The sequence below is a fragment of the Brassica oleracea genome, chromosome C5 (assembly GCF_000695525.1).
Source record: "Brassica oleracea var. oleracea cultivar TO1000 chromosome C5, BOL, whole genome shotgun sequence".
Taxonomy (NCBI): domain Eukaryota; kingdom Viridiplantae; phylum Streptophyta; class Magnoliopsida; order Brassicales; family Brassicaceae; genus Brassica; species Brassica oleracea.
The window spans coordinates 3,990,301-4,002,725 of NC_027752.1; the positions used below are offsets into that span (position 1 = coordinate 3,990,301).

Sequence of the window (12,425 nt, forward strand, 5' to 3'; positions counted from 1 at the left end):
AATTATAACAAAATATTTAAAAAATATTTTTAGAATTTGTTTGAAAAATAAAAAAATTACATTTTAAATTAAAATTATCCTAAAATATGATAAGTTTTGATGTAAACGAAAACTCAAATTATGTCAAAAATAATGATATTCAATGATAATAACAATTTTATTTGATTATTTTTTAAAAAATACATTTACAAAAATATTTTTTGAAATAAAATTCATTTATCTTTCAAATATAAAATGAAAATATTATAATTAAATAATAAAAATATAAATGAAAACCATAAATTTAGCAAATGACAACTTAGTTATATTATGCTAAGATTTTCTTTCTAACAATTTATCAAATGACAAATGAGTTATGAGCAAATAATACCATATAATTTTTAAAAACATAGCCATTCTTAAATATTTTTTGAATAAATAATTATATTATTAAAATTATGCACGTAAGGATAACTCATGAGTTTTTTTGGTTGATTAAATGACATTATGTCCAAATTTATTTAAGGATATTTCATTAAGGTAATTGAAAAATACAAACAATAAAATAGGAAGTTTAAATTCATTTAAGCATATTTCTTTAATGTAACTGAAAAGACAAATAGTAAATTATGCAGTTTTATTCGTTTTAGTATATTTCATAAATGCAACTGAAAAAAACAAGCAAAAAAAAGAGGAGTTTAATTAATGAAGTAAGAACATTTTCAAATGGGTACTTCTCTTTTAATAATATAGATATACATGCGTGAAATAAAATTTAATATGTCAAAATATATAGTCATTTTAAAACTTAAATGTGAGATGATAAAAGGAGAATATACGTTTACTTTTGATGTTTAAAGTAAATAAAAAGAATATTTACTAGCCAAAAAGTAACTTATCTTGCAGTGAGGATGAAGAGTATGCTGATGTGGATTGGGACAACCTCGGATTCAGTCTTGTACGGACAGATTACATGTTCGCCACCAGAAGTTGCAGAGAAGGAAACTTCGAACAAGGTTGCCTTAGCCGTTACGGCAACATCGAGCTCAACCCTGCTGCTGGAATTCTCAACTACGGCCAGGCAAAAGCTTCAAAACTCATCCAAAAAACTCACAATAATTCATCACATAATAAAAAAAAATTCTGGTAGATTTTCCAGGGATTAATCGAGGGGATGAAAGCTTACAGAGGAGAAGATGGTAGGGTTCTTCTATTTCGTCCAGAGTTAAATGCCGTGCGTATGAAGAAAGGAGCAGAGAGAATGTGTATGCATTCTCCTTCTGTTCAACAGTTTATTGAATGTGTTAAGCAAACCGTTCTTGCAAACAGACGCTGGGTAAAACATTCAATATATATATAGTTTTATTCCTCAATACAGGTCATGAGATTATAGACAATTTAATAAGATTTTTGAATTTATTTTTATTTTTTACAAATTTGGCAGTATGTGTTTATGCAAATTATTTCTTATATATTTGAAGGTTATATATCAATATTTCACTTATATATGTCCAAGCCGCCGGCTCTGGCTCCATATCATCTTTGGTTTAGTTGTCTTAAAGCTCAAGTTTTTTTTTTTTTTGCATTAGGTTCCTCCTCCTGGAAAAGGCTCCTTATATCTCAGACCATTGTTGTTTGGAAGTGGAGCAAGCTTGGGTTTGTCTGCAGCATCAGAGTTTACGTTTCTTGTGTTTGGTTCTCCTGTTCAAAACTATTTTAAAGTCAGTGCTGTCAAAGATCTTTTTCTTCGTTTTTCACACAAAAGATCAATCTTGATTTTGAATATGATTGCCTGTATAGGAAGGTACATCAGCACTGAATCTCTACGTTGAGGAGGTGATTCCACGCGCGTATCTTGGAGGAAGTGGTGGCGTTAAGTCCATTTCTAATTACGGTCCAGTAAGTTAAAACACTATCAAGTCATGGTTTCAAGTACTAAAGTGAGTGAGTTTTGTGTTTGGTAATAAACTGTAATAAAAAAGGTGCTTGAAGTGATGAGAAGAGCGAAAGCGAGAGGGTTTTCGGATGTATTGTATCTGGATGCAGAAACTAAGAAGAATATAGAGGAAGTTTCTGCTTCTAATATATTCCTTGTAAAGGTAAGAGGAAACTCTTTTGTAAGAAACACGTTGAATGCTTCTTTTGTAATGTAAAAATTATGAAGTTTCTTGAGTCTTTTTCAGGGGAATACAATAGTGACTCCAGCTACTAACGGGACGATTCTCGGAGGGATCACACGAAAGAGCGTAATCGAAATTGCTATTGATCTTGGTTACAAGGTTAGTTTCATTCCACAGCTTTGTTCCTCTTGAGGCAAAACAGAGCACATATACACTCAGTTTCAGGATAGTTTCAGTTTATTTAACGTAAATTTACATATTCAAACATAAAGTTTGACTTAAGCAATGTAAATAATAAATCAAATAAATACAGTCCCTTATAACTAAAGCTAAATCATAGAAAACTTACTTGGAATCCAAGAAACAGTGCGTCTACTTCTCTGTTTCCTACTTTGTTGCAACTCTTCTGTTCTGTAATGGACAGGTGGAAGAACGAGTAGTTCCGGTAGAAGAACTGAAGGAAGCAGAAGAAGTTTTCTGCACTGGAACTGCCACCGGGGTTGCTTCTGTTGGGAGCATCACGTTTCAGAACACCAGGTCTCTTCTTCTTCTTCTTCTTCTTCACATACATGATGAATATAGTATATATGTACATATGTAGATGCTTATAATCATACACTTATCTATTAATTTATCTGCAGGACTGAGTACAAAGTTGGAGATGGGCTTGTAACGCAGCAACTTCGATCTATTCTTGTCGGAATACAAACTGGTTCTATCCAAGACACTAAGAATTGGGTGTTGGAGATAGATTAATTTCAGAGAAAAATAAATCAATTGTTATGTTGCACTCTTTGATGTATCAAAAGATTTGGAACTCTCGAAATGGGCGTTGTCACATTTCGTGCATCCCTTCATTTTAGGGCCTGACTGTTTTCCCGTTACCATCCGCAATGCAGCTTTTGCGGTTGGTAGCGGTTAACAACGTTTTGAAACAATCATACAAACTGCTACAAATCGCTACAAATCGCTCCGAACCTCTTAAAATCAAAAACTGGTTCCAGCTAGCATTTGCGGTTATTTTCAAAAATATTTTAAAATTTTAAAATAGAAATATTATAAATAAAAATATATACATATTTTATATATTAATTAAAATTCACAAACAGTATCATAATTTGCTTTATAAAAACTTTAAACTAACTATTTATTAGAATTTTAAAACATTTCTATACACACATATATAAAGATATACACATATATAAAACGAAATAAAATATTTTTTAATTTTTTAATATAAATCTTCAAAACAAATTTTATTAAAATTATAACTTTCAGCTAATTTGATTTTTTATAAATAAACCTAATATTTTTATTAATCATATTATATTGATAATTATTATATTTTATTACAATAGTATGTTTTTTATATTTTTTTAATGTTATAATATGTTGATATGGGTAATTTATTATTAAGCCGCTGTAATATCTTATAATCAACCAGTCACAAATATCCTGCAAATGCAACAATTTTCAAACGTTGTATCAGTCATACAAAACGCTTAATAACGCTTGAAACCGTAACCATGCGCGTCCGTAAACTCCCGCACCCGTAACCGCAACCGCTGCGTTTAAACCTGTCGTGCCCTTGTGAGGTAGTATCACCTAAATTAGCTCGGCTTACCTTTTGGATGTAATTAAGGTCTTCTTGGTGAATATTTTCTTAAACTCTTTTTTTGTTCACAATATATTTTTTGTTGTTAACCAAGGTTGAAGACCAACAAGCCTAGAGCATTTCATGAATTAAGGTCTTCTGGGTGAATATTTTCTTAAACTTTTTTTTTGTTCACAAAATATTTTCTTAAACATATTCAACTTTTCGTGAGATATGTCTAAATCCCCCTTGAATCATACCACTTAAACGTAATTCTACGTTTTCACCTCTTTTTTTGGTTTGTCGAACGCTAAGTTTGTCGAACTTCATTTGTAAACTTCCTGTTAGTTTCTTTGATTAGATATGACAACTAGGATTCAAATGTTTTGTCAAAGAAAATAGGTTCGAAACGAAAAGTAAACGAAGGGGTAAGACGAAAACATTTTTAATACCACCACTATATGGACAGGGACAAGTGACGTAGAAAAAGGCTATTTCTCTGACGTGGCTCTCGATCTCCACTAGCTTTCGTATTTATCTCCCAATTCATAATCATATTATAAAACACTGAACCAATTGAAAATTCTACGGGATATAAAAAGGTTGAATATACAAATGGTAATGGACGAAGACGTTGGAAAGACGAATGATGTGGAGAGGACACAACGAACGGAGGTTGTTTATCCGACAAAAACATCTGCATCTGACATGGCTATCATTTCTCAAGTCCCCCCTCTTAATCTTTCGAGCTCCCATCAAGGAAAAACTGTAATCTAAATTTTGTCTTTAAAGTTTAATCTATTTTACTAATGTATGCGCAGAAATAAACGGGCCAATAACAATCCATACAACGTAACTGATGAGGGTTTTTGACTACTTTTTAATTGAAAAGCGCCCTCCATAAACAACATATAAAAGCTAATTATTATCATTGGATCGAGAATTATAATAAGCTAATTAATCACTTGTAAACAATTCAAAAATAGGATTTCTCGTTTTTAAGTTACACCATATATTTTTTTCTACTTTCATTCTTTCACTTACCACCATTAAAACGAAACAAGAACAAAGCTCCGTTAATTTAGTTAAACTCTAGTTTCAGAGAGACACGTCTGGATCTAATCAGGTGGATAAACACACGTGACAAAGCAAAGAAAAAAAGCCATAATAAACACACAAAAAAAAAAGATAAGAACTCTTACCAATGTCCACCACTTTGGAAAATAAAAGAAAACAAAACTCACAACGTTTTCCAGATAAAAGCAGACACACTTCACATAAGCTTCGCAATCACGTACCTGTTGGATACTTAATTTAACACTGTTCTTGGTGGTTTCTTCACCTTTTCGTTTTTGGTAAAAATCATTTAAAAAAAACTTTCTCTCTTTAATTATCTTTGTTTCCACTTTATCGGATCAACAGAATCATCTTTTCACCACCAAAGACAAAGGCTCTGTGATTGTGAAGATGAACAAAACATTCTCATCTCTGCGCAAAAGTCTGGTGTTACCTCTTCATGTACATATTCGCACGGTATAAAGTCTTATCCAGACAAAACTCAACATCTCAGATGCAAATATATTTGTTTAATGTCTTTATTTTTTTTCAGCTACAATCTTTTTCTAAGTACAACGCACAAGCTGCATCAGCGTTGCAAGAGGAGCGTAAGAAACCTACTTATCAGTAAGTTTGGATCTAAACTCATGTAAATATTGACTTTACCATTACATTAGAAAATCTCTGTTTTCACAATCCTTGTTTCTTTTTTTAATGTAGAGATGATAATGAGTATGCTGATATGGATTGGGATAATCTCGGGTTTGGTCTAACTCCAGCTGATTACATGTACGTCATGAAATGCTCAAAAGACGGTGAGTTCACTAAAGGTGAACTTAGCCGCTTTGGTAATATTCAGCTAAGTCCTTCTGCTGGAGTCTTAAACTATGGACAGGTAAAGAGTACTCTTGTAACCACAAACGTTTCTTGATTTTTCTCTGAACTATCTACTAATCAGTGGACTATTCGCAGGCGATATATGAAGGTACAAAAGTATACAGGAAAGAAAACGGGAAGCTTCTTTTGTTTCGACCTGATCACAACGCTGTCCGAATGGAGCTTGGAGCTGAACGGATGCTCATGCCTTCTCCTTCTGTTGATCAGTTTGTTGATGCAGTTAAACAAACCGCTTTTGCAAACAAACGTTGGGTACAAAACGCCTTTTCTTTGTTAACAAACATATTATCATTCTCTGAAGAGGTTTCTTTTGAGGATGTGAGTGAGTTTGTGTGTGTTTTGGACTTTGGTTAGGTTCCTCCTTCAGGGAAAGGGTCTTTGTACATAAGACCTCTGTTGATGGGAAGTGGTCCAGTTCTTGGTTTAGCACCTGCACCTGAATATACATTCATTGTCTATGCATCTCCTGTTGGTAACTACTTCAAGGTATCTTTATATATATCCTTTCTTTTTTAAGCTATTCTTCAGTGACAATAGAACGATTGGTTACTAGGCGTCGTTAGCTCAACTGGAAAGGACTATGGCCATTGCGCTTCAGTTCGAGTGACCGTTGGGACGAAACTAATATTAGATGTTGTAGTTTCGGGCCTGGGGATTACGAGCTTCTGGTATTTACTTTTTTTTAAATAGAACAATTGGTGAGTCTTTTCTCTACTGGTTTTATAGGAAGGTACCGCTGCTCTTAACCTCTATGTAGAAGAAGAGTATGTCCGTGCAGCTCCTGGTGGAGCTGGAGGCGTAAAGAGCATCACAAACTATGCCCCGGTAAGTATATAAACCCACTTACTTTCAAAAAGGCAACAAGTTTTGATAAGCCATGTGGTGTAGGTTTTGAAAGCACTAAGCAGAGCCAAGAGCCGTGGGTTTTCAGACATTCTTTATCTAGACGCTGTAAAGAAGAAGTATCTTGAGGAGGCTTCTTCTTGCAACGTCTTTGTTGTAAAGGTAAACATATACATATATACTGTGAACTCTATTTTGCTGTATCTTCCTAATAACACTACTTCAGGGTCGGACAATCTCAACTCCTGCCACTAATGGAACAATCCTAGAGGGGATTACTCGGAAAAGTGTGATGGAGATCGCAAGTGATCAAGGTTATAAGGTAACACAACTCAAAAGCTGTTTTAACCAACAATGATAAACTTAGATAAGTATCTCATACTTGGGATATGATCAGGTAGTAGAGAAGGCAGTTCATGTGGATGAAGTAATGGATGCAGATGAAGTTTTCTGCACTGGAACTGCTGTTGGAGTTGCTCCTGTAGGCACTATAACATATCAGGACAAAAGGTAACAAAAAAAAAAAGAAAACTCAAAATGGCTTTAAACAAAGATTTGGCCTGATGTAATAATCTTTCTGAAACATTCAGAATAAGGTATGAAACTGGGGATGAATCTGTCTGCCAGAAACTGCGGTCGGTCCTGGTCGGTATTCAGACAGGAACCATTGAAGATACCAAGGGATGGGTTACATGCATCAACTGAGAAACCAGTTATCAAACCATTTACTACAAAGAGAGATTCACTCTGCATTTTATCAAGATGTGTATACACAACAATGAAGAAGACTGTGTAAATCTATAATAAAATAAAATATTAATATATTGTCAATATTCACTTGGATAATGTAAAAACAATGTATTCTGATTCCATATTTTAATAAATGCATTCTTGGTTGAGAAAGAAAAAAAAAACAACTGAGAATCCAAATCATTCTTGTTTTTTTTTTAAGAAAGAATAATAACATGGAAGAACAGATATGATACTTAAGGCCAAAAGCCTTTCTTCTATACAAACTCTTTCTCTCTTCAAATTTTCCTTTGAACTCATCCTTGAAAGTACTAGAACTCTGGTTTCAATGGACCTAAGGCAAGAAGAAACTATCAATAAAGACACATAAGGAAGAGACAGAGAGATGGAGAGAAGCAAGTTTGTGTACCATTATTAGGTGAGAAACTAGACATAGTAGATGGATTTGAGACGAACCCCATTTGGTAGAGGCTTTGTAGTTCACTCTCTAGTGTTGTCTACAAGATGAGATAAAAAAAAAATGTGTAAGAGAATCTAAAGTGGTGACAAAAGCATGATGTGTTGTTTCTGCTGTTGCTTGCCTGAGGTAATGAGTTGTATTGTGGAGCTGTGGTGGTAGAAATGTTCGGTATCGTCCCTTGAAAACGGGCGAAAGGATTGAGACCGAGCGTAGGAGTGTTCCTGTCTCTTGACTGCAGAAGCTGAACGTAGAAAATGTAGCTTTAGTACTAATTCATAACTTGCAAACTATTAATCATTTCATTGTGAAGTTTTGGGAGGGGGTTCTGAGCTTCTTACATCTTTAGCAAGAAGCCTGTCTATATCAATGTTGAGTTCTGGATTCACCGTCGAGAGTTTCATAGACAAAAACTGGAGAAAATGAAAGCAAGTGTGACACAGAAAGAAACATCAGCACCAAAACCTCGAGCAAACTAACTTGAGCGTTTCAAGAATCTGGCGTTATTGGGAGTTGTTCTTACCTCAACCTGCTGTTGTAAAGACTGAACATAGTTGATGATTTCATCAAGCATAACCGCTTTCCCAGTGATCTAGAATCAATCACCAACCACAAAAAGACTCTCAGCTAAAATTTACTCAGGAAATCAAAGGAAGTTAAAACTGCTAAAAGCCACATTTTAACTCCAAGTACCTTGTTACATCCAGGAACAAGCTCTTGAAGCAGTCTCATCCTTTCACTGATCTTTTCTCTTCTAACCTTCAAGCAGCAAAACATCTCAGAAACAGTGATTGGCAGGAAAACAAAGAGCAAAAGAGTCATCATTACCCTTTCTGCAAGACTGTGACTATTAGTGGCTTGACCTCTTCTTGCCCTCATATGAATGTAGTTTTCTTTAGGTGCTTCATCACTCTGTGAGCTCTCTTTGTTCATCTTCTCTTTACTCTGATCATTTTTCTGTTTCTTCTGGCTCTGAGGGTCTTCTTGAAATTCCTCCACAGCTTTCTGCCAATTAATCAAGAATCACTTGTCTCAGCACAAAACCACATCAAAAGCTTTTTAGTCTTTTTACTAAATTTTCTACATCTGATGAGAATCAAACCTTGAACCTATTGCTACCAAACCAGAACTCACCTTGTTCCATTGTGATTCGGCTTCTGGTTGCCTTCTTTTTCTGTTTGAGGAACCACCAAGAACAACATCATCTGAAACCTGGTGACCATCTCCAGCTATGACCAATCTTCCAACACTTTCCCCTTTCTTGTCTGAACCAAGAAAATGACCACCACCACCTCCACAATCACCAAAAGGAAGAAGACTAGCAGGCATGTCAGGATAGCCAGAACCAGAACCGGTTTGGTGGTAATGAGGGAAGCAACTCATCCCTGGGTTGTCCATAGCCAATGAGGGATAGTGAGAGCTAGAGAAGCCACCAACATTGACAGCTGGATCCCAATCTGTAGAAGAGAAGAAAGGATCTGACTTTGCATACAAAGGCATTCCAACTCTTGAGATCCCACTTTGATCATCTCCATGGTTTAACCCCATCTCACCTTCATTGCTCTCTCCACCCATTTCCTCTTGATTCAAACCCTCTAAACAAAGTTTGCTTCTTTGCAAGTTAAGGAAAGATAACTCTCTTAGGATAAATGCTTATTCGTACACAAGTCAAACGAAGAAAGTAACTAAAGAGAACAACAATAGACAAAAGAAAGCTGAGAACTTTCTTTCAGAGCATAAAGTGGTAATGAGCAATGGATTTAGCTAAGTTACAGCTCACAGGAGCTTAACAAAGGGAAGAAAAAAGTAAAAAAAAAAAAAAAGGAGATTCGCTTTTAAGAGTGTGAAAGAGAGCAAAGTCACTGTCTCATCTCATAACCAATCTCTTCAAGCTTCAAGAGAGAGAGAGAGAGAGAGGAAAGAAAGACTTGACCTTTGAAAGACAAAAACTCAGATGAATGCAAAGCTTGTGAGATCAGAGAACTTTGAATTTGAATTTAAAATGAAGGAAACTGACACAGCCTCATTGGATATGATCAAGTTGGTAGGATCAGAGAAGCAATGATTTGGGGAATTAATAAATTGAAGGAAGACTGAGGGACAAACCCTGTTTTGAGATACTCCAAGATTGTGGTTCCCTTCGGAAAGAGTACAAAACAAGAATCAAATTGTTCGGTGGGAGTTTTACATGTTACAGTAAACCAAACCAGGTAGATAAGGGAAGAGAGATAGTACACTCAAAGTGAAAGAGGTATCAAATGCTGTTTTTGCTTGAATTGGGAAGAATGAAGAATTTAAAGTAACTAAAGAGAACCAAAGCAAGCATCAAGTTCCAACCTTTTTATAGAATCAAATAAAACAGTTGTGATAATTGTGTTTAGAGACAATAAAAGACCTAGAGAAAGAGAATAATTACTAGTTGAGAGAGAGAGATGTTGAGGTTAACACTAAGCAGAGGAGACATAATATAATTATTAAAAACAAAGGGACAGAACAACTACTGCCAAACTGCTTTACTTTCCTCTTTTCTTTTTCATTATTACACAACCTAATCTACCTCTTTACCATGTCCAGCTCTCTTTTTTTTTTTTTTTTTTTGATAAATACATGTCTTAACTTTTACACATTGGAAGTGTATAAAACAATGTAAGTTTTACCATGTTTTTTCAATCAAATTTCTCAAACACCATTAAAAAATTTCATTATTTTAAATGTACTTATTTTAAAGTCTCATTGTGCAAGCAAGAGGGTTCTTCTCTTCATGCCCAAGCTTTGCTTTCTAGCTTCTACTCTGACATGTGCTTTAGAATATTATAACATATATAAGTACACATACATGCATGTATAAATCATATAATGATTTATGTGTAAGATAATATTATTTTTACTGACAACTAAATAGTATTCTAAACAGAAGACTCTTTGCTGTGACACACTCATATATTTGTTCTGAGACCGAGTCCAACTAACCCTCTTTCGGAATAATTTCCCACTCAGCTTTTCTAACAGCCGTGTGATTAAATCACTACGTTTAGATCTCATCTTTGCACCGCTGGATCCAAGCAACTTATTTTTTATTCTTTTTCTTTAGTATTTTCCTTTCTATAGTGTAATAATAATGTGTGATCACATAATACATACTTTCTTCTTCTTCTTTTTTTTTGGAACACACTTTCTTCAGTTATCAGGATTTGAAGGTAGTTTGAAATTTTCTGAAATAGGTGGAATATGGCATGAGGGACACATTGTGTAATCTTTTGGTGTTATTACCAATATTGCAACTTGAGAAGAACAAATAATATCGTCCATTACTGAAATTGCAGTTATGAATTTACAGTGCGTAAAGTTTACGAGGATCCAAAAATCTAGGTGATACTGTGTTGTCATTTTCTGAAAACAAATAAAGTTAAACTGGCAAGCAGACTGATAATTTCCAAAAAAAATAATACTTTGTCTTCTTTTTTTCTTTCCTGAAAACAATACTCACTAAATCAAAATCACACCTTGAAATCATAGCTGCTCTTTTTTTTTAGCAACAAAAAAAATAAAAGCTGCTCCAAACCCTTATTCAACTTAATAATCTTACGGCCAAAAAAACTTGACCAGTTTTATGATGTGTTGTTATTATTATGAAACATGAGTTAGAAAATTTATTAAATAGTACTAATGTCTCCTTTTTGCTGTTTTGTAATATTGATGAAGCTACAGGCTAAGAGCAGTGTGTTGAACTTTTGTTTTCAACTGTTTAATTAATGCAGTGAGTCTAAAAGAAAATGAGATGGATCCAACACTGCCACATGGCAAATTATAAGCAGAGTAGATGTTGGCAACGACCCACATCATATGTTTTTATTGGTTGGTGAAATTTATGTGTTTTTTATTTCCACAAAATTATTGAATCTTAATTATTTTATATTAAACTATTTTTAAAAAAATTATACCAGAAACTATAATTTTAATTATCTATTTATAAAGACTAGTCTTGTTTCATTTGGATATAAAAACATCATATTAATATATATGATTAACCTTTAACAAATTTTGTGTTGAATAGATACTAATAATAATTTTTAAAATCCAAAATTCTTCTAATTTTAATTACTCAAATCTCAATAATTATCAATATTAAAACCGGTTTTTATATATTCATAATTTTATACTCCCTCCGTTTCAAAATAATGTATATTCTAGAGTTTTCATACTTATTAAGAAAACGCGTAAAATTTTGACAATAAATGCATTGTTTTTCTTGTTTAGTTATTTCCTATGATTTTTAACCAATTAAAGATCAGTAAATACAATTAATGTCTTTTAAATTTACAATTTATCATTATTATAAGCATTGAAAAGGTAAAATATGGATTTTTTAGAAATATTTTTTTTTCTAAAACATGGATTTTTCTGAAACGGGGGAGTACTTTATAATGATGATTGTTATTTCTGTGTCTATTAATTAAAATTAAAATAATAAAATTAGTATAAATTAGTTCAAATTGATTTATTTAACTTTGACAAATATATTTTAAACAGAGTGTTAGTGTTCACTAAATGAAAATATATTAAAAAAATATGAGATAAAAATGGTGGAGTAGGATGTTGAATTTTTTTAAATAAAACTATTTTAGAATATAAAAAATGAATAGATGTTGAATTAATATGTGGAAGATTATGTGGACTATTAAAAAGGTAAAATAGGGTGTCGAATACTAATGACCATCGTATATAGTCT

General features: G+C 33.3%; 3 protein-coding genes across 8 annotated transcripts in view; 2 read left to right on the forward strand and 1 right to left on the reverse strand.

Annotated features, from left to right (window-relative positions):
- LOC106296007 (branched-chain-amino-acid aminotransferase 1, mitochondrial) overlaps nt 1-2,961 on the forward strand; it is a 6,051-nt gene extending 3,090 nt beyond the window's left edge. For all 5 annotated transcript variants that reach the window (XM_013732046.1, XM_013732048.1, XM_013732049.1 and 2 more), the window contains 8 exons: nt 886-1,060; nt 1,139-1,315; nt 1,569-1,700; nt 1,780-1,878; nt 1,962-2,078; nt 2,163-2,258; nt 2,524-2,636; nt 2,741-2,961. In XM_013732046.1, coding sequence (XP_013587500.1) covers nt 886-1,060; nt 1,139-1,315; nt 1,569-1,700; nt 1,780-1,878; nt 1,962-2,078; nt 2,163-2,258; nt 2,524-2,636; nt 2,741-2,855 — 1,024 coding nt within the window. In that variant the 3' untranslated portion in view covers nt 2,856-2,961. The remainder of the gene's footprint in view (nt 1-885; nt 1,061-1,138; nt 1,316-1,568; nt 1,701-1,779; nt 1,879-1,961; nt 2,079-2,162; nt 2,259-2,523; nt 2,637-2,740) is intronic.
- Nucleotides 2,962-4,299: 1,338 nt separating this feature from the next.
- On the forward strand, nt 4,300-7,430 carry LOC106295890 (branched-chain-amino-acid aminotransferase 2, chloroplastic-like). Of its 2 annotated transcripts, none has more exons than XM_013731889.1 (11): nt 4,300-4,461; nt 5,116-5,226; nt 5,303-5,376; nt 5,470-5,644; nt 5,722-5,898; nt 6,001-6,132; nt 6,373-6,471; nt 6,535-6,651; nt 6,716-6,811; nt 6,887-6,999; nt 7,080-7,430. In XM_013731889.1, exons 1-11 carry the CDS (start codon nt 4,309-4,311, stop codon nt 7,192-7,194), a joined length of 1,362 nt encoding a protein of 453 aa, XP_013587343.1. In that variant the 5' UTR covers nt 4,300-4,308; the 3' UTR covers nt 7,195-7,430. The 2 variants fall into 2 exon arrangements, with proteins under 2 accessions (XP_013587343.1, XP_013587344.1); XM_013731890.1 differs by lacking the exon at nt 4,300-4,461 and adding an exon at nt 4,901-5,007.
- Nucleotides 7,289-10,094, reverse strand: LOC106295891 (transcription factor bHLH74-like). Its single transcript, XM_013731891.1, has 8 exons — nt 8,831-10,094; nt 8,525-8,701; nt 8,390-8,455; nt 8,220-8,288; nt 8,038-8,109; nt 7,821-7,940; nt 7,649-7,736; nt 7,289-7,573 (listed from the first exon to the last, which is right to left on the reverse strand). The coding sequence occupies exons 1-8, from the start codon at nt 9,269-9,271 to the stop codon at nt 7,551-7,553; spliced, it is 1,056 nt and encodes a 351-aa protein (XP_013587345.1). The 5' UTR covers nt 9,272-10,094; the 3' UTR covers nt 7,289-7,550.
- Nucleotides 10,095-12,425: the final 2,331 nt, after the last annotated feature.